At 41.6% G+C, this 27,542-nt stretch overlaps 1 protein-coding gene across 4 annotated transcripts in view; it reads right to left on the bottom strand.

The window, feature by feature from the left end:
• Positions 1 to 27,542, bottom strand: part of ATP7B (ATPase copper transporting beta) — a 143,724-nt gene that overhangs the window by 43,299 nt on the left and 72,883 nt on the right. For all 4 annotated transcript variants that reach the window (XM_073342979.1, XM_073342989.1, XM_073342999.1 and 1 more), the window contains one exon: positions 521 to 1,763. In XM_073342979.1, coding sequence (XP_073199080.1) covers positions 521 to 1,763 — 1,243 coding nt within the window. The remainder of the gene's footprint in view (positions 1 to 520; positions 1,764 to 27,542) is intronic.

Genomic DNA, 27,542 nt, shown 5'->3' with positions numbered 1-27,542 from the left:
AAGTACATCTACACCAGCTACTAATCATACCTCCAGCTGCAGTGTGGACATGCCTTGAAGTGCCAGGCAGCAATTCCAGTTAGGGAAATGGTTGCTTTTAACCATAAGGTATTTTATTAAAGTGTTTGTTTCCCATGTATATTATTTATACTCACACCAGCTTGGTGGGTGGAGAGGAGAAGAGTGGAAACCTGTTTCAGTGGAGTGCAGCTTGTATGTTTTCTCAGGTTCTCTGCTATTTAAAAGCCACTACATTACTGGTTAGACTTTTGTCTGAATACCGTAACTTAAAAACAACTCTTTTGCCCAATCACACACTCACTTGAATGTGGAAATAAATAATTGGTCAGGGTGAAATTTTACGGCCTGTATTATACAGGGCAGGCCAGATCATAATGGTCCCTTCTAGCCTTAAAAAAAACAAACAAAAAACCCAAAACACACACACACACCCAACTATCAATTTTAAAAGTAATTGTTTTACTTTCTCCTAGCTTACTTATAGAAAACATGTAAGTACCTGTGAGAATGGAAGCATCAAATCCCATGTCCTCTATAGCGCCTCTTAGCTCTTCTGAATTAGTTACAGTTGAATTGTAGTGTATGGTTCCAGTCCTTTCAACTAACGAAACTGATATATGTTGTACCCCTTTTCTTTGGGACATTGTGCCTTCTATGGACTGTACACAGGATCCACAGGTCATTCCATCAATACTAAGTACAGTTGTGCTTGTCAGCTGATCCCCAGAGAATGTGCTACGAAGCTGAGGTGATGAAAATGCTGCCTTTGATAAAAGCTCTCCATTATTTGCTTCCACTCCATTAGGGAGGGATACTTTAAAGTTACCAGGTTGAAGGGCCTCAATGGCTTGTTGCAAAGATACTGGGGTAATTACGTTTGGGTTAAATTGCACGACAGCATTTTTATATTCCAATGACACTTTAATACTTTGTACGCCTGGAAGACCGGATATATTTCCTTCAATGTTTTTGACGCAAGACCTGCAATGCATCCCTTCTACTCCCAGCGTCATAGTAGTTGTACTATTCATTTTGCCTACCGCTGGCTTCACATTACTATTGTTCAGGCTGGCTGGAGTTTTCTTTGTGCTTGTAGTCTGCAAGCGTTCTAGATCAATCATACCAAGCTTTAATGGGGCTAGCTTGCTCTTAATAGTGCTTTCATACCCAATGTTATCTATGTGGTTTTTGAGGTCTTCAGGTTGAATGATGTAAGGCTGGTAAGCAATGACTGCTTCTTGGTTACTGAGGGAGACTTTGATTCTCAACACGCCATGTAGTTTTCCAATCTTTCCTTCAATGGTGTTGACACAAGATTGGCATGTCATACCTTCTACCCGCAGCTTCATTAGTGCTTCTCCCAAGGATGTTGATCTTACAGATAATGGTGTCGTTCTTCCTTCTGCAATGCTGGCATCAAAGCCCATGTCTCCAATTTCCTGGCAAATCTCTTGGGGACCTATTTCTGACTGTATATGTTTTACTACAGCATTGCTCTGCTCAAGGGAGACCTTGGTGCTCACAACGCCCTTCACCTTGGAAATTCTGCCCTCTATCGACTGCACACAAGACTGGCAAGTCATACCCAAAATATTGACCGTGACGGTGCTCATTTGAGGAAGCATATCTTGAGAGGGCGTATTTTCAGTGCTCCCTTCGTAGCCGATGTTGTCAAAGGCAAAATTCTGCTTCATGGTTGGTTCCCATACACAACTAGGAGGGGAGCTAGACATAGACGAAGCCTGAAGTGCAAGAAAAAGAAACAAAATAAAACAGATGTAACTTCTAAGTTCTAAAACAGTAACATTCTATACAGGTGGAAGTGCTGCTAAGTTAACAGATGCCAGTAAAATGCACTGCAAAGTTAATTAAAACATCAAATGCTATCAGTAATTTAAGGAGGGGATGAGCATCTAACTGAGATTTTTAAAATATTCAGCAGATGCAAAAGTGAAGTTAACTATGAGCTCTCAGCATGTTTATTTAAAATAAAAGTTCTCCATGGCCACTGAACATATGCTTTCACTAAACTATGGCTCTGTTCCTTGCAGTATTATTTCACACTCAACGATTTACAGTAAAGGGATGTTTTGAAGAATTACTTGACCTCTGAACCTATGAAAGTCCCAATCAGCCATGCCCCTAATGCTCACCAAATCTGAAAAAACCACAAGAAACAGTTTGAAAAATTCCTTCTAGAGTCTGGAACAGGAGTAGAGGAGAAAAGCCCAATCACAGGTTATCTGAAAAACAGTACAGGCTCAAAAGTCCTTCTAATTAGTAGCATTAAAAAAAAAAAAAAAAAACCAAAAAAACCCAACTCTCTTTGTTCCACAGAAGGGATATAAATTCATGCTTCAGACAAACCATAATCTGATAGGGGTTAGGAAGAAATTTCCACCTAGTGCAGATTATTCCAAGTTATCCACTTGGTTTTTTGCACGTCCCTCTGAAGCATCTGGTACTAACCACTATGAGAGACAGGATATTAGATTAGGCAGCCCACTGGTTTGATCCAGCACTAATTTTCAGGATGTTGTAACTAAAATTTAAAATGTGGACAATTCAGGGCCATAGTTCTGTAGCTTGGTGCTTTCAATTCAAACCTGATAAAACACAATGCATAGAGTGTGGAACTCACTGCCACAGTAAATTTTTGATGCTAACACTATGCATGGTTCAACAAAAGATTAGACATTTATATGGATATCAAGAATATCCAGAATGATCATAATTAGTAACAAAATTTTTGTGGAAGAGATATTAAATCTCATGCTTCAGGGTTTAAGATAATCTCTATTAGAAATCAGGATGAGTCTTAATGTGAGGGGACAGTCTATCCCACATCTGCCTAATGCAGGGATCTTAACATCTTCCTCTGAAACATTTGGCATTGGCCACTGTTAGAGACAGGCTACTGGATTAGATGGATGTTGGGTCTCCACCAGTATGACAATTCCTGTGTTTCTATTACACAGGAAAAATCCTTCCTTAATATCGCAACATTCACATTGGAATTAGGCCAGTTATTTACACAAGTTCATCTGAAGCAGAACTTCAAATTCATTCATATAATTTTGCCTCATGGGCAGATAGCTTGGGAATCCAGATGTGTGGGTCAGGTCCAAAATGGTAAAAGTTTAACACAAAGAATTCATTTTCCCAACCCCCATCCCCATTCCCTTTTTCTCCAACAAAAATCCTGTTTTAGTTCAGACTTCCTGTCTATCCTTTCCAGGTGCAACTGGAAGTGGTTGGAGGTTCAGAGGCATGTATGCAGCTGCCAATCCCATTTCAAAAAAAGTATTTCAGAATAGAAGCTAAATTTAAATGACTGTTCCCCCCCCCCAGCTATTAGCTAAAAATATAGGCATGTGACATGACAGAAGGAAAAGAATTCCTTCTGAAAGTTTAATAAGTCTCTCTTATGTACAGTACTGTCCATAAAATATAGGATCAAACATGCCCATATTTTCATTTTGAGGAGTCTTGTTGAAAGGTTACAAAAATATGTAACATTTGTTTATGGGCTCAAGGATTTTATTCTCTTTACAAAGATGTGATAGAATAAAAATAAAGCAAGGCAGATAGGCATTAAGGAGAATTCCCACACTCACCCATCTAACAAGAAAGTCTTAGTTACAGAGGTATAAAGCCCACTTTGTATATTTAAATATTCTTATGAGAAAATAACGTTCCAGTTACTCACATACTACAGAGCATGTGTGTTCTGCACCCTTTGAGCAAGAAGTATGCAACAGACAAAGGGCTGGGGGAGACAGAGTAGCTGTCCCAGGAAATCTGTAAGTCTGGGAACTCTTCTGGCTCTATCAATTTGTGACTTTGTCCTTACCCATAACTATTTTACACTTGGGGACAATGTATACCTTCAGATCAACGGCACTGCTATGGGTACCCGCATGGCCCCACAGCATGCCAACATTTTTATGGCTGATTTAGAACAACGCTTCCTCAGCTCTCGTCCCCTAATGCCCCTACTCTACTTGCGCTATATTGATGACATCATCATCTGGACCCATGGAAAAGAAGCCCTTGAGGAATTCCACCATGATTTCAACAATTTCCATCCCACCATCAACCTCAGCCTGATCCAGTCCACACAAGAGATCCACTTCCTGGACACTACAGTGCTAATAAATGATGGTCACATAAACACCACCCTATACCGGAAACCTACTGACTGCTATTCCTACCTACATGCCTCCTGCTTTCACCCTGACCACACCACATGATCCATCGTCTACAGCCAAGCGCTGCGATACAACTGCATTTGCTCCAACCCCTCAGACAGAGACAGACACCTACAAGATCTCTATCAAGCATTCTTGCAACTACAATATCCACCTGTGGAAGTGAAGAAACAGATTGCTAGAGCCAGAAGAGTTCCCAGAAGTCACCTACTACAGGACAGGCCTAACAAAGAAAATAACAGAACGCCACTAGCCGTCACCTTCAGCCCCCAACTAAAACCCCTCCAACGCATCATTAAGGATCTACAACCTATCCTGAAGGATGACCCAACACTCTCACAGATCTTGGGAGACAGGCCAGTCCTTGCCTACAGACAGCCCCCCAACCTGAAGCAAATACTCACCAGCAACCACATACCACACAACAGAACCACTAACCCAGGAACCTATCCTTGCAACAAAGCCCGTTGCCAACTGTGCCCACATATCTATTCAGGGGACACCATCACAGGGCCTAATAACATCAGCCACAATATCAGAGGCTCGTTCACCTGCACATCCACCAATGTGATATATGCCATCATGTGCCAGCAATGCCCCTCTGCCATGTACATTGGTCAAACTGGACAGTCTCTACTTAAAAGAATAAATGGACACAAATCAGATGTCAAGAATTATAACATTCATAAACCAGTCGGAGAACACTTCAATCTCTCTGGTCACGTGATTACAGACATGAAAGTCGCTATTTTACAACAAAAAAAACTTCAAATCCAGACTCCAGCGAGAAACCGCTGAATTGGAATTCATTTGCAAATTGGATACAATTAACTTAGGCTTGAATAGAGACTGGGAGTGGCTTAGTCTTTATGCAAGGTAGCCTATTTCCCCTTGTTTTTTCCTAACCCCCCCTCCCCCTCCGACGTTCTTGTTAAACCCTGGATTTGTGCTGGAAATGGCCCACCTTGATCATCATACACAATGTGAGGAGAGTGGTCACTTTGGATAAGCTATTACCAGCAGGAGAGTGGGGTGGGAGGAGGTATTTTTTTCATGCTTTGTGTGTATATAATAAGATCTTCTAAACTTTCCACAGTATGCATCCGATGAAGTGAGCTGTAGCTCACGAAAGCTTATGCTCAAATACATTGGTTAGTCTCTAAGGTGCCACAAGTACTCCTTTTCTTTTTGCGAATACAGACTAACACGGCTGTTACTCTGAAACCAGTCTGTTATGCGTTTTTCACAGCTGTGAATTAGGTAGGATCCTAGTCATCAGTAACAGAAAGCTGCTAAGCTTGTCCATTACTTGAATTCTTAGCTTAAATAGGAAGTGATCCCAAAATCTGTAAGAGTTAGGACTGATCCCCAAAACAATTTTTACAAAAAAACCTTTTTTTTCTAATTAAAAATATTCTGTGTAAATATTTTTTTAAAATCTTCAGATTTGTACACAGTTTTTCTTTTTTCTCCTTCCCCCGTTTCCTTTTGCCACTGAAGAAAACAGGAAAAAAAGGAAAAGGGAGCAAAGGGGGGTGGGAAGATGTCAATACGTGGGGAAAAAAACAACAATACACACTCACAACCCAGAAATTTTTTATGAATTCATAAATTATAAGGGCAGAAGGAACCACTGTGATCATCTACTCTGATCTCCTGTATAACACAGGTCATAAAACTGCCCTGAATTAATTCCTGTTTGAAGCTGAACATGATCTCTTAGAAAAACATCCAAACTTGCTTTAAAAATATCGAGGGATGGAGAATCTACCACTGCGTTTGGCAAATTGTTCTAGTGCTCCCCCACTGTTAAAACTTATGCCTTATTTCCAGTCTGAATTTATCTAGCTTCAATTTCCAGCCATTGGATCTGGTTATATCTTTGTCTGCTGGATTGAAGGCCTCATTAACAAATATTTGTTCTTCATGTACGTACTACAGATCATGGGCAGCAGGTGAATCCCGGGAGCCTATCCCCCAGCCATGACCACCCCTTCTGCCCAAGGCCCCACCCCCCCTACATACTCCCAGGATGCCTGAGTGCCCCCAGCCCCGGAGAGCTGGGTGGGTGAGAGGGAGGCATGGCCCTCCCCAGCCCCAAAGCACCGGGAGGGTGGGCAGCGCCCCTCCCCACAGGTGGCATGGCCTCCCTCCCCCAGCCCCAGAGCACAGACCGCCTCCTATTAGCCTCCCAGCCCCAGCCTAGGGCCCTGGCCATGGGGAAGAGCCCCCCACAGCACAGCCTGGGAAACAGTAAGGGGCCTGGCCTGGGGGTGGAGTGTGGGTGGGGCCACACAAGGCTGTTTGGGGAGGCACAGCCTCCCCCCGCCTTCAATACCTTGTGCCCATGTTACAGATTGTAATCAAGACACCCTTAGCCTTCTCTTTGTTAAGCTAAATAGATTGAGATCCTTGTGTCTATCACTATAAGGCATGATTTTAATCCTTTAATCATTCTCTTCATGGCTCTTCTCTGAACCCGCTACAGTTTATCAATGTATTTCTTGAATGGTTGACACCAGAATTGGCCTACTATTCCAGCCGCAGTGGCACCAGGGCAAAATACAGAGGTAATGTAACCTCGCGACTCCTGCTTGAGATTCCCTTGTTCATATGTCCAAGGATTGCAATAGCTCTCTTGTCCATGTTGCACTGGGAACTCGTCTTCAGTTTATTTCACGGCTTTAAAAAATATTTTTATACAAAGGGGATAAAAACCTATTTTCTTGAAAAAAAATTAAGTGTGTTTTTATTTGGTTATATAAATTATGTTTTTCTTTTTAAAAATAAACCTGTTTAAAATGAAATCTGAATTTAATACAAAATACCTTAAGGTTTAAACTAGGGCTGTGAAGCAATTTAAAAAATTAAGTGTAATTAATTGCACGATTAATCGTACTATTAAACAGTAATAGAATACTATTTATTTAAATATTTTTGGATGTTTTCTACATTTTCAAATATATTGATTTCAATTACACCACAGAATACAAAGTGTACAGTGCTCACTTTATATTTATTTTTGATTACCAGTATTTGCACTATAAAAAAAACAAAAGAAACAGTATTTTTCAATTCACCTAATACAAGTACTGTAGAGCAATCTCTTTATCATGAAAGTTGAACTTACAAATGTAAAATTATGTACCAATAAAACTGCATTCAAAAATAAAACAATGTAAAATTTTAACGCTTACAAGTCCATTCAGTCCTAGTACTTGTTCAGCCAGTCGCTCAGACAAACAAGTTTGTTTAAATTTGCAGAAGATAATGCCACCCGCTTCTTGTTTGCAATGTCACCTGAAGTGACACCACTGTTACCCGAAGTTTGGCCACTGACTTCACCAGGCTCAAGATTTCACTCAAGGTGAGGGCTGGGTCCCTGTTCTGGTTACCATACTGGTTTAAAGCTATGAGTGTCCACCTAGACATTTCTTTCCTCCCTTCACTCTCAACCTAGTGTAGTAAACACAAACAAAGGAAGACCATTAACAAGTAATAATAGCTGCTATTATTACTGGCCATTATTAGTAGCTAATAATACCCATACATAGTTGTTACAGTCCTCGGCCCTTTTAAAAACACAACCAGGAGCTCAATATTATTCCATGGAATTCATCCTTCAGGAGAAGGTTAATTTTAAAAGGCAATACCTCTGTATGATCCTTTATAGCTTCAAAGCACTTTACTAACTAAACCCTGCTACATCTCTATGAAGGAGGTATTGTCACTCCCATTTTACCAATGGGAAAGAAGGCAAAGAAAGGTTTACGTAATTGTAGCAAGTCTTACTAGACTGCTATACCATATACCGCACATTTAATGCCTCTGAGGGCTCAGTTTAAGTTTAATTAAAAATGGATTACTTTAAGCAGCTTTGTTTAAAACTTTTACATTGGTGCAGAGGGGGAAGGCCTCTATGGTACATGTACTTTTATTTCTGATTTGGAATGAAAAAAGCCTGACTGCATGCAGTTTTCATGTTTCTGATATAATTAGTAGTACAGTATACCCAACATAGTAAATACCTGAACCAAGTATGTAGAAAGACCAGCTGGCAGAAGTAACCTAATCTTATGTCATGTTTTATGGAAAACAGCTATAATATGAGAAACAAACAACTATAGATAGTAAATGCCTTCAGGTTTACTTGGCCTGTCCCTGATTGATGGCAATTGTTTAAGTCACTTTAAAACTAACTATAAACATACACAAGTTTAAAAAATAAGTCATTAAAAATATCCTGTCAGTTAAAACACCAGACTGTGAGTCAAGTTACACTGTTATAGTTTATGTGCACTTTAGTATTATGCTGTATCATCTGTATTTTTAGGAAGAATCACAACTGTATTTTGCAAGTTCAGGTTTTTCAAAATGAAATAGCACTTCCTCCTAATAAGACTTACTGTACAAAACTAGGATACAATTACAGACAAGCCCAAGTGAGAAGGCAGTTGTGGCAATTGTACTACCATGAACTTTTGCCGGTATTAGTGGTATAGTTTTAGATAAGTTACTTATCTATAATTATGATCATTTTCACTGTGTGGAAGTAGAATGAATTATATTGAAATTATAATTCATTAAAGAAATGCTACTTGAAGGGTTTGTTGAAATACAGTTGTCAGGAAGAGAAACATTAAGGCGTGTGAGACAATGGGTCCTCAAACTAATTAACTTAGCGCTCCTACTGAGCTAGGAGATTGGTAAACATTAGTATGCAAATAAGGTATGTATGTATATTTGTCAGTTTCTGCTTCCTTTTGTCTCTTATGTTAAATTGGCTTTGGCTTAGCTGTATAAATAAGTTATCTTTAGCCTCAGAGAGGGGCTCACATCTGGGTGCATTGGCAAAGCACTTTGCTAATAAACAGAGTGGTCTGAGAAATTATGTGAGTCCTGAATCTGACTTTGAAAACTGTTCAGGCAATTTCTCTCATGCCACAGGATAACCAAACCACAGACAGATGCCTAAGTTCTGAAATAAACGCAGCTTAAAAAGAAGGAAGGCTAACACATTATATGTATATGTTGTAAGTATTAGGGATTCCCACTTCATATTATATTATTCTAGGTAGAGCTGGTAATGATGCCTACTAGTTAAAACTGCCTAATATTTTAAAACTTTGCATTTATGCATAGATGAATTTGTGGGGGGGGGTGGAGGGTGAGAAAACCTGGATTTGTGCTGGAAATGGCCCACCTGATGATCACTTTAGATAAGCTATTACCAGCTAGACAATGGGGTGGGAGGAGGTATTTTTTCATATTCTCTGTGTATATATAAAGTCTGCTGCAGTTTCCACGGCATACATCTGATGAAGTGAGCTGTAGCTCACGAAAGCTCATGCTCAAATAAATTGGTTAGTCTCTAAGGTGCCACAAGTACTCCTTTTCTTTTTGCGAATACAGACTAACACGGCTGTTACTCTGAAACCTGTCAAAATACTTTGCACTTTTACAGCAATTTTTTTATGCGAGAAAATCCAGGAGTTTACAGACATTAGTTATACTTCAGCACTCCTGGGATCGTAACGAACTTTGAATATAAAGGGGTAATGTATCAATTTACAATCTATATCCAGTACACTTTGTTTTAAGTTCCAGTACATTTACGTGCAAACTTACATGCATGCTGTTGACTTCTGATGCTCCCACAGAGTAACTCTGTGAAACTTTCTCTTCTTTCTGAGAACAGCCGCCTGCTTTTCCAGGAGATCCTGACTTGGAGGGTTCACTGACAATCATTAGTGTAGGCACACCATTAGATGATTGCCGCTTATGAAAAGTCACCAAGGTTACATTTTTGTTATTTAAAGTAGCCAGGGTGGACTGGTCCCTTTTCAGATCACTGTCTGATTCACTCTCCATTATCTTTCCAGGCTTCAAATATTGTAATGCCAAATGGGAGTTTTTAGAGAGATGTTATTCCATAAATTACCAGAAAAACTTGTTCCAGCGATATCCAGAACAAAAATTCTGTTCCTCTACATCAATATTCTCCTCTTTAGAATTAGGAGTTCACCATGAACACATAATCTGCCCCCTTTACATGTAAGTAGCATGCTGCACTCAACTGTATGCTCTTACACCCGGTTTAAATACTCCCCACCAATCAGCATCACTTTGCACTCTACTAATCTTTGCACACGGCACTTCTGCTTGCTCAGCCAAGGCTGCCTTTCACAAGCTCCTCAAACATGACCTGTGTGCAGCAACCCAGTGCACAATTAACTCAAACAGCCAAGCAGTAGCTCCTCTGTGGCCGTGTGCATAACCACAGCTCCTGGACACACAGCCTATGGGTAGTAGCACGTAATCCACTTCCTTTTATTATTAAACGAACCGCAATTTCTTGAATGAAATACAGTCCCCTCTATGTTTCAGAGATGCCTCAGATTATACTGGCAGGTAGTTATTTCCCAGCCTGTCAGACTTGCATTTATATGAAAAGTTATTCAATTACTGCAAACATACAATCATAGGTGCTGGAACTAGGGGTGCTGTCGCACCTTCTGGCTTGAAGTGGTTTCCATTTTATACAGGATTTACAGTTTAGTTTAATGTCTCTCAGTACTCCCACTGTACAAATGGTTCCAGCGCCCCCCTGCATACAGTTCTGTTGTCAGCTGCACTAACTGAAAATTTCTTCTTGTCTATTAAAAAGACAAGGTTCGTGAGGTAATGTCTTTGAGAGACAAGCTTTTGAGCTTACACAGAGCTCTTCTTCGGGTCTGGGAAATGTATTTATCTGCGACATGCTGAGTACAAGGTGGAACAAGTAGTTTAGAAATAATTCTAAATTAGCAGTCTAGTAAGACTTGCTACAATTACGTAAACCTTTCTTTGCCTTCTTTCCCATTAATAATTATAAATAATTGCCAAGGACCATTCAAGGTAAAGTGGCCAGTTAACACCTCTCCAGTCACAGGGGGAAAGGCAGAAAAAAACCTGGCTGGGGGAGGGTGTTATTTAATGGGTTATAGGGTGTTGTAATAAGCCATAAATGCAGTCTCTCTAGTCAGCCTGTGATTTTTAGTGTCTTGCAAAGTTATGAATTTAAGCTTCCAGGCATAGGCACCAACTCCATGGGTGCTCCAGCGGGATATTACAGTGCAAATATTTGTAATAAAAATAATATAAAGTAAGCACTGTACACTTTGTATTCTGTATTGTAATAGAAATATTTTTGAAAAATGTAGAAAAACATCCAAAATATTTAATGAATTTCTATTGGTATTCTATTGTTTAGCAGTGCAATTAATCGCGATTAATTTTTTAAATTGCGATTACTTTTTTTTTAGTTAATTGCGTGAGTTAACTGCGATTGACAACCCTAATTATTTGTAATACTTACATATAAAAGTAACCTAATATAATACATATTTACAATTAATATTTTAATATATAAGGTTACTTTTATATGTAATGTTTTTGTACTTTTATTATTACTTCTATGTAAAATCCATTTATACGGAACATCTCTTTTAAATATAAAAGTCAAAGTGACACGTTTTACCTTATCACAACAAAAAAATGATTTAATGATCCTGAATTGAAATTTTTCAGAGATTTTATTTTGCATGAAATTTCAGCTTTTTGTTCCAATTCAAAAAGGTTTCAAAATTTGAAATGTTGGTAATTTCTGCGGGACAGAAATTCTGGTTTCTGACAAGTTTCCAGTTAAGATAAATTTGGACTCTCAGACGATGGCCAGGTCTACACTCCAGACTTGTATCAGTATAACTACATTGCTCAAGGGCGTGAAAAATCCACATACAACCCCGAGCGATATAATTATAATAACCTAACCCCCCCAAGTAGACAGCACTCTGTCGGCAGAAGTGGTGAATTAACTACGCTGACGGGAGAAGCTCCCCAACCAGCGTAGGAACACCTTCACTTAAGCTACAGCAGCGCAGCTGCACTGATACAGCATTTTAAGTGTAGATCTGCCCTAAGTTTGGTCAAGTGTCTTCATCTTCCCTGACTGAGGGGGATATTGAATATTAATTTGGATGTGGACTAAAGTAGCCATATTTATTATAGGGTTTTGTGCATGCACAAAAAAAGTTGTAGTATTTGCAATGTATGGATCTGCATTTTAAAAGGGCCTTTTGGATGCAGATAGTTCTCTATGGATGGGAGAGACATTTTCAGGTGATCAGGGATAGTAGACTGAAGTTAAGGATCTCATTTAGGCTTCACTGAGCTAGTCTTTGGTGCAGAGGTGTAAAGGGATTGCTCTAGGACTGTTTTTGCACATTATGGGCTTGATTAGAAATAATAAGGGTCCATTTTGGTTTGCTGGCATGTAATCTGATGCTTTCTGCAGAAATGCAGGATTTCAATAGCAGAGTATTATGAGGATAAGGAACACATGCCAGAAAATTAAAAGGACACCCCAGAGTTTGCTTTATTAAGGCGTCAGGAATTAGTAAACATGATTATTTAGACTATCGTAGCATCCATAATGTGCTAAGTGCTTTCTAAACCCAAAAGACGACACTCATTGCTTGCAGATTATGTTCCCAAGATGAACTCGCCTGCATTTTAAAAAAGATGGTTGCTGCCCATTTCTAATCTCTCTAGGTTCTTCTCAAAAGGAAAACATCTTAAAATTTCCAAAACAATTACACTGCAACATGAGAAGCCTGGGTTCAAGGATAAACCTAGGGGGTTAGATTTCCTTAAGCTGACAGACAAAAAGAACAGGCTCAGATGCATGTATGTCAGGTGGAACAGAAGAGGGAAGTAGAGAAATTTTACTACTTAAAGTACATATAAAATCTACCACTTGACAAAGTCAGAATGGCCTTGATTGTCATTCTTCTGATTTAGATACATCATTGAGAACAAATGCAATATTGTCATCCCTAAGTGTTCAACAATCACAAGGCAGCTGCCCAAAACCATGATGTTGGGTTAAAAAGCAAGAGATCTGAATATATTATAAGGTTCTTTTAATTTGCCTTTGCATTTTTGAGCCCTGAGGTCCACTCAGCTGGTGTTTAAGATTTGCTTTGCAGCTACAAGGGCTAGAATCATACTTTTGTTTCAACGAGCTGAGATCTCACATATTCATGTGATTCCAGGAGATGGAGCTTTAAGAAAACCCCCCACAAAATATCATGAAACACAGTAAAATCATGAGACTTGATAACTTTGCAGTTGGTTTCCAAAATATTGCTTGGACTGGGAGGAAAAACAACAACAAAACAAAAATTTACTCTGTAGAAAAACAGCCACTGAATTTAAGGGAAATATCCCACTCATACAATTCTTATGAGTTCTGTAAATCAAAGGCCTGGGGTCATTACATTTATACATTTTCTACTCAAATAAATCTATGGTATTAACACATCTTTGCATATCATGACATTTTTCTTTCATATTAATCCACACAAGGCTAGACGCTTTTTCCATTGAAGACAGTCAGTTCTGCTACTGACTTCATTGAAAGTTGAATCAGGTTCAGGGCATTTAACTACACTCTGTACTTTTCCAAACCAACGGACATACTTTTTAACGAAAAAAAAAAGGCCATATCTATTTATCATGAACAGGGCACCAACTAGGTATTTTACACTTAGCTGACTTTCTTCACTCTTAAAGAGAGGGATTGGATTCACACCCAGACTTCAGAACTGCAGCTTTGACCTATGAGATCAAAAGAGCCTCGACCAACTTTTCTTGACTGCATTACAACATTGCAGGAAAAGCATAATAGCAGTTCTTAGATATACCAGTGTCGTCATAAATTGAAAGGTAAACATATTCCTCTAAAAGATTAATAGATGAAATGATCACAAACAATATAGTTTCTTATATGAAAGAGCCTGGGATCATCATAACACAAGTTATACAAACCACTTGATTTCATAAAATCTATACACTTGGAGCCAAATTCATACCTGCTTAAGCAACAGCATCAACAGAAGTTGGTGACTTTATCCCAGTTCGAACCAGGTCTGAATTTTGGCTTCAATTCTTTGTAAAACTTGAGTTGGAGTCTCTTCCTGTCCCCAAACTAAAAACTAAGGAATCTGTCTTATAAACTTTTAAGAACAAAAGACCAGCAACCTTATTTCCCAAAATAAGAGTGTGCCCAGTTCTGATCTGACACCAGTTTTACAACAGCCTAAGATCACCGAGTTCAGTAGAACTGCAAGGAAGATCAATATCTGTACTTCTGCACACCCAAGGCAAAAACCTATGGCTGCAGAGGTAAGGGCAATAAGAAGGAGTTTTTAAATATATTAGGAACAAAAAGAATCCTGACAATGATATTGATCAATTACTAGAGGAAAATGGTAGAATTATCAATAATAATGCAAAAAACCCAGAAGCATTCAATAAATACTTCTGTTCTGTATTTGGAGAAAAAACAACTGATATAGTTTCATCATATGGTGATAACACTCTTTCCATTCCACTAAAAGAAAAGGAGGACTTGTGGCACCTTAGAGACTAACCAATTTATTTGAGCATAAGCTTTCGTGAGCTACAGCTCGCTTCATCGGATGCATACTGTGGAAAGTGTAGAAGATCTTTTCATATACACACAAAGCATGAAAAAATACCTCCTCCCACCCCACTGTCCTAGCTGGTAATAGCTTATCCAAAGTGACCACTCTCCCTACAATGTGCATGATGATCACAAATCCAGGTTTTCCCCATGTAAACAAATGGCCACAAATCAGATGTCAAGAATTATAACATTCATAAACCAGTCGGAGAACACTTCAATCTCTCTGGTCACGCAATCACAGACATAAAGGTCGCTATCTTAAAACAAAAAAACTTCAAATCCAGACTCCAGCGAGAAACTGCTGAATTGGAATTCATTTGCAAATTGGATACTATTAATTTAGGCTTAAATAGAGACTGGGAGTGGCTAAGTCATTATGCAAGGTAGCCTATTTCCCCTTGTTTTTTTCCTACCTCCCCCCCGCCCAGACGTTCTGGTTTAACTTGGATTTAAACTTGGAGAGTGGTCAGTTTGGATGAGCTATTGCCAGCAGGAGAGTGAGTTTGTGTGTGTGTCCCTGGGAAAAAAAGGGGGGGGGGGTGAGAAAGCCTGGATTTGTGCTGGACATGGCCCACCTTGATTACCATGCACATTGTAGGGAGAGTTGTCACTTTGGATGGGCTATTACCAGCAGGAGAGTGAATTTGTGGGGGGGTGGGGGGGATGGAGGGTGAGAAAACCTGGATTTGTGCTGGAAATGGCCCAACTTGATGATCACTTTAGATAAGCTATTACCAGCAGGACAGTGGGGTGGGAGGAGGTATTGTTTCATATTCTCTGTGTGTATATAAAGTCTGCTGCAGTTTCCATGGTATGCATCCGATGAAGTGAGCTGTAACTCATGAAAGCTCATGCTCAAATAAATTGGTTAGTCTCTAAGGTGCCACAAGTTACTCCTTTTCTTTTTGCGAATTCTGCCAGAGCAGCTAGTAGCAGGGAGCCCTCTGATGGAACAGTGCGAAGGACACTGCAGAAGTGCAACTGTATAGAGTTTATAGTCCCTATAAGAATAATCCATGTGAGAACAATTGAGCCATAGGACATTAGCTGTTTAAGTCACATACTTGTGACACAAGAGCCCTGCAGATGCCAACTGGCCGAGGACACACCATACCATAACTCATCAGGTCTTACACACTCCTGGCCACAGCTCACTGTTGTCATAAACTGTATCTAAAAGATGTCACGTAAGGCGTTGTATGCCAACTGGTAACACACTGGCCATTAATATTATTGTGTGATGTATGTTGTCATTGAATCACAGTCTCAGTGCTCTGAATGAAGTCAGTCAGGACTCTAGTGCAGCATCTCCCCCTCAGGGCACACTCACCAGGACAAGAAGCCTCCTCAGGTTCAGCGCTTCCTGGTTCTGACCTCAGTGCATTCAGCACCTCTGTTGACACCAGGAGCTTCCTGCAGTGAGTCCACCTAGATGGAACACCTGGGGAAGCCTTAAACCCAAGAGTGCAAGTAGGGCAGTACCTGCCAGTACACAGTACAGGCAAGAAATTTTTAGCAGGTAAAGGGTACCAGAAAGACTTGGCGCTAACCCCGCCCCTACTGGAGGGGGTGGGTGGGGCTGTGCTCTGCTACTTAAAGGAGCAGAACATGGCTAACCCGGGAGCGCATTCATTCTTTATTTGGCTTTAACAGCACAATACATATGCTAACAAACTTAAACATAGGCTTTGTTTAAGTTTGTTAGCATATGTATTACGCTGTTATGTTGATCAGGAGTCCTCAAGAGGGAAGTCGGGGGATGGAAGGTATTTAAACAATGTTTTTGATTCGGTTTCTCCCCATTGGTCTGAATTATCCATGACATCCATACTATATCACATCAAGTCCAAATCATTAGATGAATGCCTCTGCTTGCACTGACCAGAGAATTTTTGGATTGTGATGTCAGCCCAATTCTGCAGCCTGATAGGAATCAGGAGTTGTCCCCAGCGTACACAGAATTCTTCTTTGCAGCCAAACTTGTCTAACATGCATTTTGTTAACTGGAACTGGAGCAGCAAAACAAAGAAAACAAGTGCTTAATTTTCCAGCTTTGTGGATGAGAGAATTATAAGTGAAGATTAATGCCGGACAATGATGGCCTTAAACCAGCTGCCTCAGGAATCTGCCAAGAATTTTGCTGAAAAATATGTTCATCTTAGCAACGGAACTAAGACTTACCAGACATCTGCCCACCTTTATTCGAATGAAGCTCCTTCTGATCGGACAGCTCAGGCATTGTCAGTTTTGTCCAGAACAATTGACAAACTTGGAACCTAATCCTGTAAACCTTAAATCATTTGATCAGTCCCACTGAAGACAATGGGACCATTTGCAGGACTATGGACCACTTTTGTGGACTAGTAAGAGTTTCAGGAGGCTGTTCCTATAAAAAGGAAGAGGAGTACTTGTGGCACCTTAAAGACTAACAAATTTATTTGAGCATAAGCTTTTGTAAGCTACAGCTCACTGAAGTACAGTGAGTACAGCGAATACAGACTAAGACGGCTGCTACTCTGAAACCTGTTCCTATAAAAGAAATGGAATCCCCCATTGAAATGCAATGTTTGGGTACAACACCATAAAGCAGTTTAGGACACAGTTCTACTTAAAATTTGTCTTTTAATAAGTCATACATATGCTGAAATGGCTCCTCACCCAACTCCCATATTCCATATAAACAGACTGAATACTACATATTTTGGGGGAAAGTGAGTAGTTAAGCATGTTGATGTGTGCGCGTGCGCACATGCCATCAGGGTCTGCATCCCTACCCCTACCACTCCACACCAGGGGACAGTAAGGACAATCACAGCTTCACATATACACATCAGCTCTGGCTCTCATAGGTCAGTGTGTATAACTAAAATGGACATGAATATTCCTTCCCCTTCTTTAAGAAAAGTTCCACACATTTCTTAAGGTTTTAATGTATTTGCTTTTAATTTGCACAGAATTTATGAAGCGTTTTCATTACCCAAAGCTCCTGATTGGAAAATAATTCATCTTAATAGTTCCCAATATATTGCTGCAGAATGCCTGGCAGTAGTGATAGCATGCACTTACTTGTTATTGTACTCTGTGACAACACAGGATCAATGACAAACAGTATAATAGTTATAAAATTTACAGCAAGCACGACAAAATTAAGAGGTGCATTGTCAGTGTTATATTCACAGATATGCACCACCTCCTAACAGGCCTGCAAACTGCAGGGCCAGGTAGACCAGTGGTTCTCCAACTTATTTGATCACGCCCCCATTCTTTGGGCCTATAGTAGTTTAAGCCACCCTGCCACACGTATATATACTGATTTTAAAAAAAACCAACATTCAACTCTCACTCAATGTTAAGAACAGTAAGGCATTGATTCAAACAGAGCCAGCAATCCATTTAATAAGAGCAAAAGCAAAACTGCGATTGTGGTTGTTACTAACAATTAAATGTGTACATCGTATCATAGCCAACAGATTAACATACAGATGGCAACGACTTATAATGTAAGCTTAACAGAAATCCATCAAAATGCACAGTGCCATCAAAGGACCTGATATGTCTGGTGAAATCAGTCTCTGTCACCCCTGTGTTTCTGCCCCACCAAGCACTGTCTAAATTTCCCAAAATAGACAGTGCACTGGATGGTGGCAAGTTGCACACTGGGATACCTATCCATGACACACTGCACTGTGCATCAAAACAACCACTTCCTGGTGAGTATGTGCAGCACCACTGCGAGGAGCCAAGAATGCACAATCGCAAGCAATATATAGCTGCTTTATGCCAACATAACTTGCATCAGTAAAAGTTTGAAGTGTATACATGTCCTTAGCCTCAAATATCTCCATTGGCTTCAGTTCAACTTACTTCAGATTTACTCTGGTTCAGCTAGAAGTAGAATCGGTCTCTAAATAAGCCTGACTAAAAAAAAATTATTTTTACCAGCATTTACTGTGTTCAGTAACTTAACATAATCACAACATTCTAGTAAAAACCACACCACCAAAATTTCTTCCTAAATACACAGCTCTCATTTTACACATCCACTTCTCGGTCCTTGGTTTTGGATTGTTCTGTACTGTCCCAGTGGGGGCCTTAAACTACAAGCCCTTTGGAGCAAAGAGCTTGTTAAATGGCACAGTTTGCTTTCTGCACGATGCTATGTATACTCATTATGCTATGTATCTAACAATTCTACAATAAGCTGCTGTAATGCACAGTCAAAAGAGATATATTAAAAACAAAACAAAAAAACCCTTAGTGTACTCAGATGATCTAAAACTCCTCCTGTTACATACAGTCCCAAGCATTTTGGAAGCTAAGAGTGCATCCGTGTAGAAATGCCTAAGTTCACAGTATTGTAATGCACATGGTGAGCAAAGAAAGCTCTCAACTGTACAACCAAGTATTAAAGGCCACATGACTGTCAGATGAATATACTTGAATGCAATTACTCCAATTTCTCTGTGTTTGATTACTGACCAGTGGCTTTATCTTATCAAGTCATTTGCATGCATTGAATTTAGGAACTAAAAAATACACATTTTTCTCCAGAGTCTTAGGCCGCAATCCTGCAAAGAGTTCCATGGGCATAGGTGCTGGAATTAGGGGTGCTGCTGCACCCCCTGGCTTGAAGTGGTTTCTATCATATACAGAGTTTACGGTTTGGTTCAATGGCTCTCAGCACCCCACTATAAAAAAAAAAAAAAAACTGTTCCAGAGCCCCTGGCCATGGATCCCTGTGCCCATGCAGATCCCCACTGGTTTCAATGGGCTTCAAATGGATCTAACTGCATGGAATTCATTTCAGGATGAGGGCTTTAATAACCAGTACTCTATCAACTGTGTGCACACACGGCCATGCAGCAATCTTGTCTACACTGTGCAAGTCAAAAACAGTTCCACTCACGTCTCCTCTGTGCAGCCCCAGCAGGGACATGGTGTGGCCCTTTAAGACCCTGAACGGCTCTCCCCAGACATGGCCCATCTCCTTGCTGTGGGAGGAGTGGAAGCGTTTCTAGTCTCAGGGACACGCTCAGTCTGGCTGGGAGGAGACAAGGCACCTGAATACCCCTTGTGCAGGAGTTCAGGTGAAGGCCTGGATGGGCTCTGCGGTACCATCCCAGGACAGTGGAGACTCCAGAGCTGCGGCCTGATAGTGCCATAGCACTGCCATATGCCGCCCAGCAGTTGGTTTCCACTCAGTGGTTGCTGCTGCCAACAGGAGCTGCAGCCTGGGCCCCATCCTGAGCGTTTCCAGCTTGGGGCTCTGAAATCCCTGGCCTGGGGAGGTGCAGTCAGACACCACACCCCACCACCCACACACACACGGACTCCTGGCCAGGCTGCTAGGGCTGCCTACTACAAAGCTAATCGCTTTCCTCTAAGACCCCACAAATGGCAGTGATGGAAACTAATGTATGATACTGAGGGGCACCTTAGGGCAGCTCCCTGTACACACATGCGCACACTCCTACTCCCGGTGCACACCCCTTTCACACTTCCTCCCCCCTATGCACACCCCTCTCACATGCAGGACAAATTAGTACAGTAAGACGACTTAAAAAAAAAGTGTAAGCTTGCCCCAGGACACAAATGTAGTGTTCAATGGCATTTGTAGCCCACTTAGTACAAAGTAAATTTAGAGGGAATGTTGTTAGTAACTGAGGCCTACCTAAAGGTCAGCTATAATGAGGCAGGAATGGCTCAACCTCCCACAGCATTTAGTCTACAGTATCTTCAAAATTCCGATGCAAAATTTTGTATGAAGAGGGTGGGAGCCAGCATAATTCCTCTGGCATCTTAGCCACCCAAGGTTTCCAGAGACAAGCCTTCTAAGAAGAACGAGGAGTACTTGTTGCACCTTAGAGACCAACACATTTATTTGAGCATAAGCATAAGCTTTCGTGATTAGTAAGGTGGATTAGTATATTGTTCAGAGGTGTGTTGGAAATATTCCTTGAGTCGGAGACGTTGAAAATAGGATTCTAGATCACCACAGAACTGTATCATGTTCGTGGGGGTGGAGGGGCAGAAGGAGAGGCCCCGAGATAGGACAGCTGCTTCTGCTGGGCTAAGAGTATAGTTGGATAGGTTAACAGTATTGCTGGGTGGGTTGAGGGAACCATTGCTGTGGCCCCTTGTGGCATGTAGTAGTTTAGAAAGTGTAGTGTCCTTTTTCTTTTGTAGAGAAGCAAAGTGTGTGTTGTAAATGGCTTGTCTAGTTTTAGTAAAGTCCAGCCACAAGGAAGTTTGTGTCCGACTCAAGGAATATTTCCAACACACCTCTGAACAACATACTAATCCACAGAGACCTCCCTACCAACACTACAAAAAGAAGGATTCTAGGTGGACTCCTCCTGAAGGTCGAGACAGCAGACTGGACTTCTACATAGAGTGCTTCCGCCGACAAGCATGGGCTGAAATTGTGGAAAAGCCGCATCACTTGCCCTACAACCTCAGCCATGCAGAACACAATGCCATCCACAGCCTCAGAAACAACTCTGACATCGTAATCAAAAAGGCTGACAAAGGAGGTGCTGTCGTCATCATGACTAGGTCGGAATATGAACAAGAGGCTGCTCGGCAACTCTCCAACACCACTTTCTACAAGCCATTACCCTCTGATCTCACCGAGAGTTACCAAAAGAAACTACAGCATTTGCTCAAGAAACTCCCTGAAAAAGCACAAGATCAAATCCGCACAGATACACCCCTGGACCCTGACCTGGGATATTCTATCCATAAACCTGGAAATCCTGGGTGCCCCATCATCTCAGGCATTGGCACACTGACAGCAGGATTGTCTGGCTATGTAGACTCCCTCCTCAGGCCCTACGCTACCAGCGCTCCCAGCTATCTTCGAGACACCACTGACTTCCTGAGGAAACTACAATCCATCGGTGATCTTCCTGATAACACCATCCTGGCCACTATGGATGTAGAAGCCCTCTACAACAACATTCCACATAAAGATGGACTACAAGCTGTCAAGAACACTATCCCTGATAATGTCACGGCTAACCTGGTGTCTGAACTTTGCGACTTTGTCCTTACCCATAACTATTTTACATTTGGGGACAATGTATACCTTCAGATCAGCGGCACTGCTATGGGTACCCGCATAGCCCCACAGTATGCCAACATTTTTATGGCTGACTTAGAACAACGCTACCTCAGCTCTCGTCCCCTAACGCCCCTACTCTACTTGCACTATATTGATGACATCATCATCTGGACCCATGGAAAAGAAGCCCTTGAGGAATCCCACCATGATTTCAACAATTTCCATCCCACCATCAACCTCAGCCTGGTCCAGTCCACACACTTGGACACTACAGTGCTAATAAACGATGGTCACATAAACACCACTCTATACCGGAAACCTACTGACCGCTATTCCTACCTATATGCTTCCAGCTTTCACCCTGACCACACCACATGATCCATCGTCTACAGCCAAGCGCTGCGATACAACTGCATTTGCTCCAACCCCTCAGACAGGCAAACACCTACAAGATCTCTATCAAGCATTCTTACAACTACAATGCCCACTTGCTGAAATGAAGAAACAGATTGATAGAGCCAGAAGAGTTCCCAGAAGTCACCTACTACAGGACAGGCCTGTCAAAGAAAATAACAGAACGCCACTAGCCCTCACCTTCAGCCCCCAACTAAAACCCCTCCAACGCATCATTAAGGATCTACAACCTATCCTGAAGGATGACCCAACACTCTCACAAATCTTGGGAGACAGGCCAGTCCTCCTACAGACAGGCCAGTCCTGCCTACAGACAGCCCCCCAACCTGAAGCAACTCACCAGCAACAGAACCACTAACCCAGGAACCTATCCTTGCAACAAAGCCCGTTGCCAACTGTGCCCACATATCTATTCAGGGGACACCATCACAAGACCTAATAACATCAGCCACACTATCAGAGGCTCGTTCACCTGCACATCCACCAATGTGATATATGCCATCATGTGCCAGCAATGCCCCTCTGCCATGTACATTGGTCAAACTGGACAGTCTCTACGTAAAAGAATAAATGGACACAAATCAGATGTCAAGAATTATAACATTCATAAACCAGTCGGAGAACACTTCAATCTCTCTGGTCACGCAATTACAGACATGAAAGTTGCGATATTACAAACCGAAAGACTTCAAATCCAGACTCCAGCGAGAGACTGTTGAATTGGAATTCATTTGCAAATTGGATACAATTAACTTAGGCTTGAATAGAGACTGGGAGTGGCTAAGTCATTATGCAAGGTAACCTATTTCCCCTTGTTTTTTCCTACCATTCCCCCCCCCCCCGCCCCCCGCCCAGGACGTTCTTGTTAAACCCTGGATTTGTGCTGGAAATGGCCCACCTTGATTATCATACACAATGTAAGGAGAGCGATCACTTTAGATAAGCTATTACCAGCAGGAGAGTGTGGTGGGGGGAGAGAAAACCTTTTGTAGTGGTAAACACCCATTTTTTCATGGTTTGTGTGTATAAAAAGATCTTCTGTACTTTCCACAGTATGCATCCGATGAAGTGAGCTGTAGCTCACAAAAGCTTATGCTCAAATAAATTGGTTCGTCTCTAAGGTGCCATAAGTACTCCTTTTCTTTATGTGAAATACAGTGCTTTCAGTCCCTAGGGCTGCCAACCCTGCAGCTTTCACAGAGGCTGAAGTCACAAGTCAAATAGTTTGTGATTTAAAAGAAAAAAAATCAGTAGAATGTTTAACACAGTGGTGGAAAAAAAACCCGTCCTTTTATATCAGATGCAATTTTAGTGCTGTCACAGGAGGGACTGTAGAAACAAAATCATTAGCAGTTCTCTGAACTGATAGAACGATACAAGTTTTATGTGGCATCATCGCTGATGAACTGGGAGATATCTGCATTATTATTATAATAGATACTATGTGTAATTCGGTGTCCTTGTTCCATTTTGTATTGCTACCTGACTGGAAGCATAGGATTAAATCAAAGGAGGCTGTAACGGGGCTGGTAAGGAACCAAGCAGGACAGATGACACAGATGAGAAAACAGAGGTGGTGCCACAAGGACTCCGCCTTGTTTTTGCGGATACAGGCTAACACTCTGAAACAGATAAAGACAGCTTCAAAGGAGTTAAGATAAGAATGGCTGGTCCATCAACTGCGGGGGAGATTTAGGAGGCTCCATCCAGGCCTCTTAAACCTCAAAGACCCTGGAAAAGGGAGCAGGTGTGGGTTAGGCTTTCCAGCATGTCTGTGAAAGCTGACAGGCTGCTAAGATTTACTTAGCGATAGAGGGAGCATGCTGTAAAAAGTGCAGGCTGTTTCTCCCAACCCAGGCGGAGAATAAAATGTCCTGCCTTGAGCTATTGAAAGCGAGGTTAAAGCACAGGTAAGGAAATGCATGTATGACTCTTGTTTTATAAGCTGGCCCTGTACCCTTTGTACCATTGGGTGAAAGACTAAATAATGCTTTGTTTTGAATAAGTTGTTTTTGAGTCACTTGAATCAAGTGCTGTCACAGGTTCCTAAAGAGAAATTCCTGCAGGGTCCAAACTCCAGTTGGCCCAACTGAAGTAGTCCCGGTTAGTTCCCAGAACCTCCTGAACGTCACCGAACAGCTGATTGTGGCAGGTGGGAGGGAGGAGCTGAACCACAGGGCTGCTAGCAGGTGCTGAGCACCTGCTATTTTTTTCCCCTGGGTGCTCCAGGGCTGGAGTGCCCACAGAGTCAGTGCCTATGACCAGTTCCATACATCCGGATTTCCCCAGACATGACATCTTTTTTGGTCCTCCGATCTCTGTCCGGGCAGACTTTTGACATATGAACAAGTGTCCAGGAAGTATGGTATTGCCACCCTTACTTCTGTGCTGCTTCTGGTGGTGGCGCTGCCCTCAGACCTGGGCAGCAGGCCGGGCGCCCAACTCTGAAGGCAGCACCGCCGCTAGCAGTAGTGCAGAAGTAAGGGTGGTAGAAAGAAACTGTACAATAGAAATTGTACCCCTCACCCTTCCAGATCCCCCTCCCTCTTCCCCAGCAGTGTCCTCTATTTGAGAACTTGAAATATCGCAACCCTAATTATGCAAGAACTAGATTATGTGTGTTGAAGCATTACCTCTAGTTCAGATCATGTGTGAGCAACACGTTCTGGTCTCTAAGCCAAACTTCACAAGATAAGCCAAGCATTAACAGGAAAAAAAGCTTTGTACTTTCATGAAAATCTTAAGAATGAAATATAAAATGCAAAATTGCATTTACATTTTTATTTATTTTATCAATTACCGACGTGCCTGTTTTCATGGGCTTTAGGCAACTCCCAAAATTTAACCACACACACACAGTTAACGATACACTTTCCAATAAATAAACTCTCCACATTATCAGGTGAAGGACAGGACTGAAAGGTCTTCCCAGTAAGGGGAGATACTGGGTGTGCTACTCACTAGACCACCTGGCCCTCTGAAACATAAGCTAGTGCAGAATGCAATTGCCTGTTGTTGAGCAGTTAATCACACAGGGAGCCAGTAATACTCCAGTGCCATAGCCCTAGCTACCATTGCTATCTGATCTTCGAAAAGCAGCCCTAGTTCTAATAAACCTGGGCCACAAGTGGCAGATACACTTCATTGGTCAGGAGTGCAGATATCCTCACTAACTCTTCCAGTTGCTTTCTACAACCCTCCAACATCCCTTCCATCATCTGTCAAAGTTTGACTCAGACTCACAATTTATCAGACCACTCTGTTTTATTAGCAAAGCTGCTCTGCTAATACATTTAGAAGTGAGCCCCCCGAGTGGGGCTTGTGTCTTTTAATTTATACAGTTTTTTGGAGAACAAGTTACAGAGAAGTTACAGACAAAAGAAAAAGATTTTAGTCACCACCCTTCGAGATCCCTGAGACCAGTCACGTATCTTCAATTACCTGCCACCCTTAACAATCTCCTTTAACAGCTTCCAGTTAACTTAACTAATTGCCCTTCACACCTTGCATTCTGATGCCAGCTTCTTAGATGTGCTGGCTCTATCTTAATTGCTTCTCCATTCAAAAGCTAACTGTCCCTACGTGTGCTCCCTCAGCTACTTTGTAACATTTTGGCATGCCCTCTCATATACAATGTATCCAGCATGTCCCTTTATACAACGTTATACTTATACAATGTTATACTTCCACAATCCCCCCTTTTGGTCAAGGCTACGCCCATGACCAATGACTTACTGGATTCCATACATCAATTGTTTTTTCATTACTTTCACTGGTGACATTTAACAACATTAGATTAGCACTCTGGTTAGGGGTAACCTGATGGATGGTGTGTTTTGTGCAGTTTTGGATACAACAAGAAATCAGTTGAAAACACACAAAGATTATTAGAATTCCAAATAGGATAGTCAGGATTCCTTGAAACAACCAGTTTCCCAGACTAGAGAAATTTAATAAGTTACTTATCCATTACCACAAGGAACTTGGTTCTTCATGGGGAAGGTATGCAATTTGCTCCAGATGGCTAGCACGATTTATTACCGCATTAGTATTATCAGGTATGTATACACAGCATTCTGTTCCAATTAGAGCACAGGTTCCTCCTTTGGCTGCCAGTATTATATCTAATGCCTGATGGTTTTGGAGGGCCACTTGTCGACTGCTCCTGCTTCTTTGGCTAGAGCTTTTAAGCTCTCTCCCGTTTCATTGGCCATGATCTCAATCACCGCTTGTAACCTTAAAAGCCTTTTTGCATGGTGGATTACCCCCCCCCCCCACTGGGACTAAAGAAATGCCAACAGCTTCTTCCCAAATTTGGGGGCTTATGTTATCCACATACCATTTAGCATCTGGCAAGTCCCTCCTTTTTCGCCTGAAATTATGGAACCGATTTCATGGGAGGGATTGAAGCACCCGGAATTGTGGGAAAAGCTGAGCAGGATAACAGATACCTGACCAATTTACTGGTAACACAGTGTAAGCATTTTCCCCACAAACCCAATGATGTCCCATTAAAGCTGGGAAGGGTTGACTGCAACCCTTTGACATGTAAGAATTTACGAATAGTATCCCCCAAAGGGCACAGGATGATTTTCACTGGGGAGAAAAAGAGGTAGCATTCACATGACATTTGTAGATGGTGCTGTTTTTCTCAGGGAGGCTGTAGGGGGAGCAAGAGATTGAATCTTTGGTTTGGTCCCAGGTTGAGAGGAAGTTTATCTTTCCATACCCGGTTTGCCATTCTCCAACCTTGTTTGGATAGTCCCATACACCATGGGACACGATGTATTGGAGACAGCTGCTCCTCCCTAGATTCAGCCCTGTCCCATTACGCACCCAGCACCAGTGGCCCTTTTCTTTCACCACACTTATAAGTTTAGGAACATATGTTTTTCCCAGCCCCCAAGTGTCATTTTCTTTCCATGTCCTTTTAAGTGGATAGGGTTCTCCAGCAAGCTCTGAGGAATTCAAAGGGATTGCCATGGTGGGGATACTAGCTTGTGAGTGAGCTGGGATGTGGCTGCAGACCCAGCAATTAGAAATATTCAGGATCTGGGCTATCTGCACCTATTGGATGAAAGAATTGTCACTGTCACTCTGGATTCCCCAGACCCTCAGGACACAGTAGCTGAGGAATAAGCTTCTCTAAGGATTAAGCTTCTCAAAGGACACATGTTGGAAGCAGGACCCTTTCTGGTTCCGACAACCCCTTTTGAGGGAACCGCAGTCACGGTTTTACATCCACCAGGCAGCAGGCGCTAGGCTCACTACTGCTTCTTGTTTGTTGGGTCCTGCTGTCTGC

The sequence above is a fragment of the Lepidochelys kempii genome, chromosome 1 (assembly GCF_965140265.1).
Source record: "Lepidochelys kempii isolate rLepKem1 chromosome 1, rLepKem1.hap2, whole genome shotgun sequence".
Lineage (NCBI taxonomy): Eukaryota > Metazoa > Chordata > Testudines > Cheloniidae > Lepidochelys > Lepidochelys kempii.
Note: the sequence above shows the minus strand (reverse complement) of the source record. Positions and strands in the feature narration are given on the sequence as shown.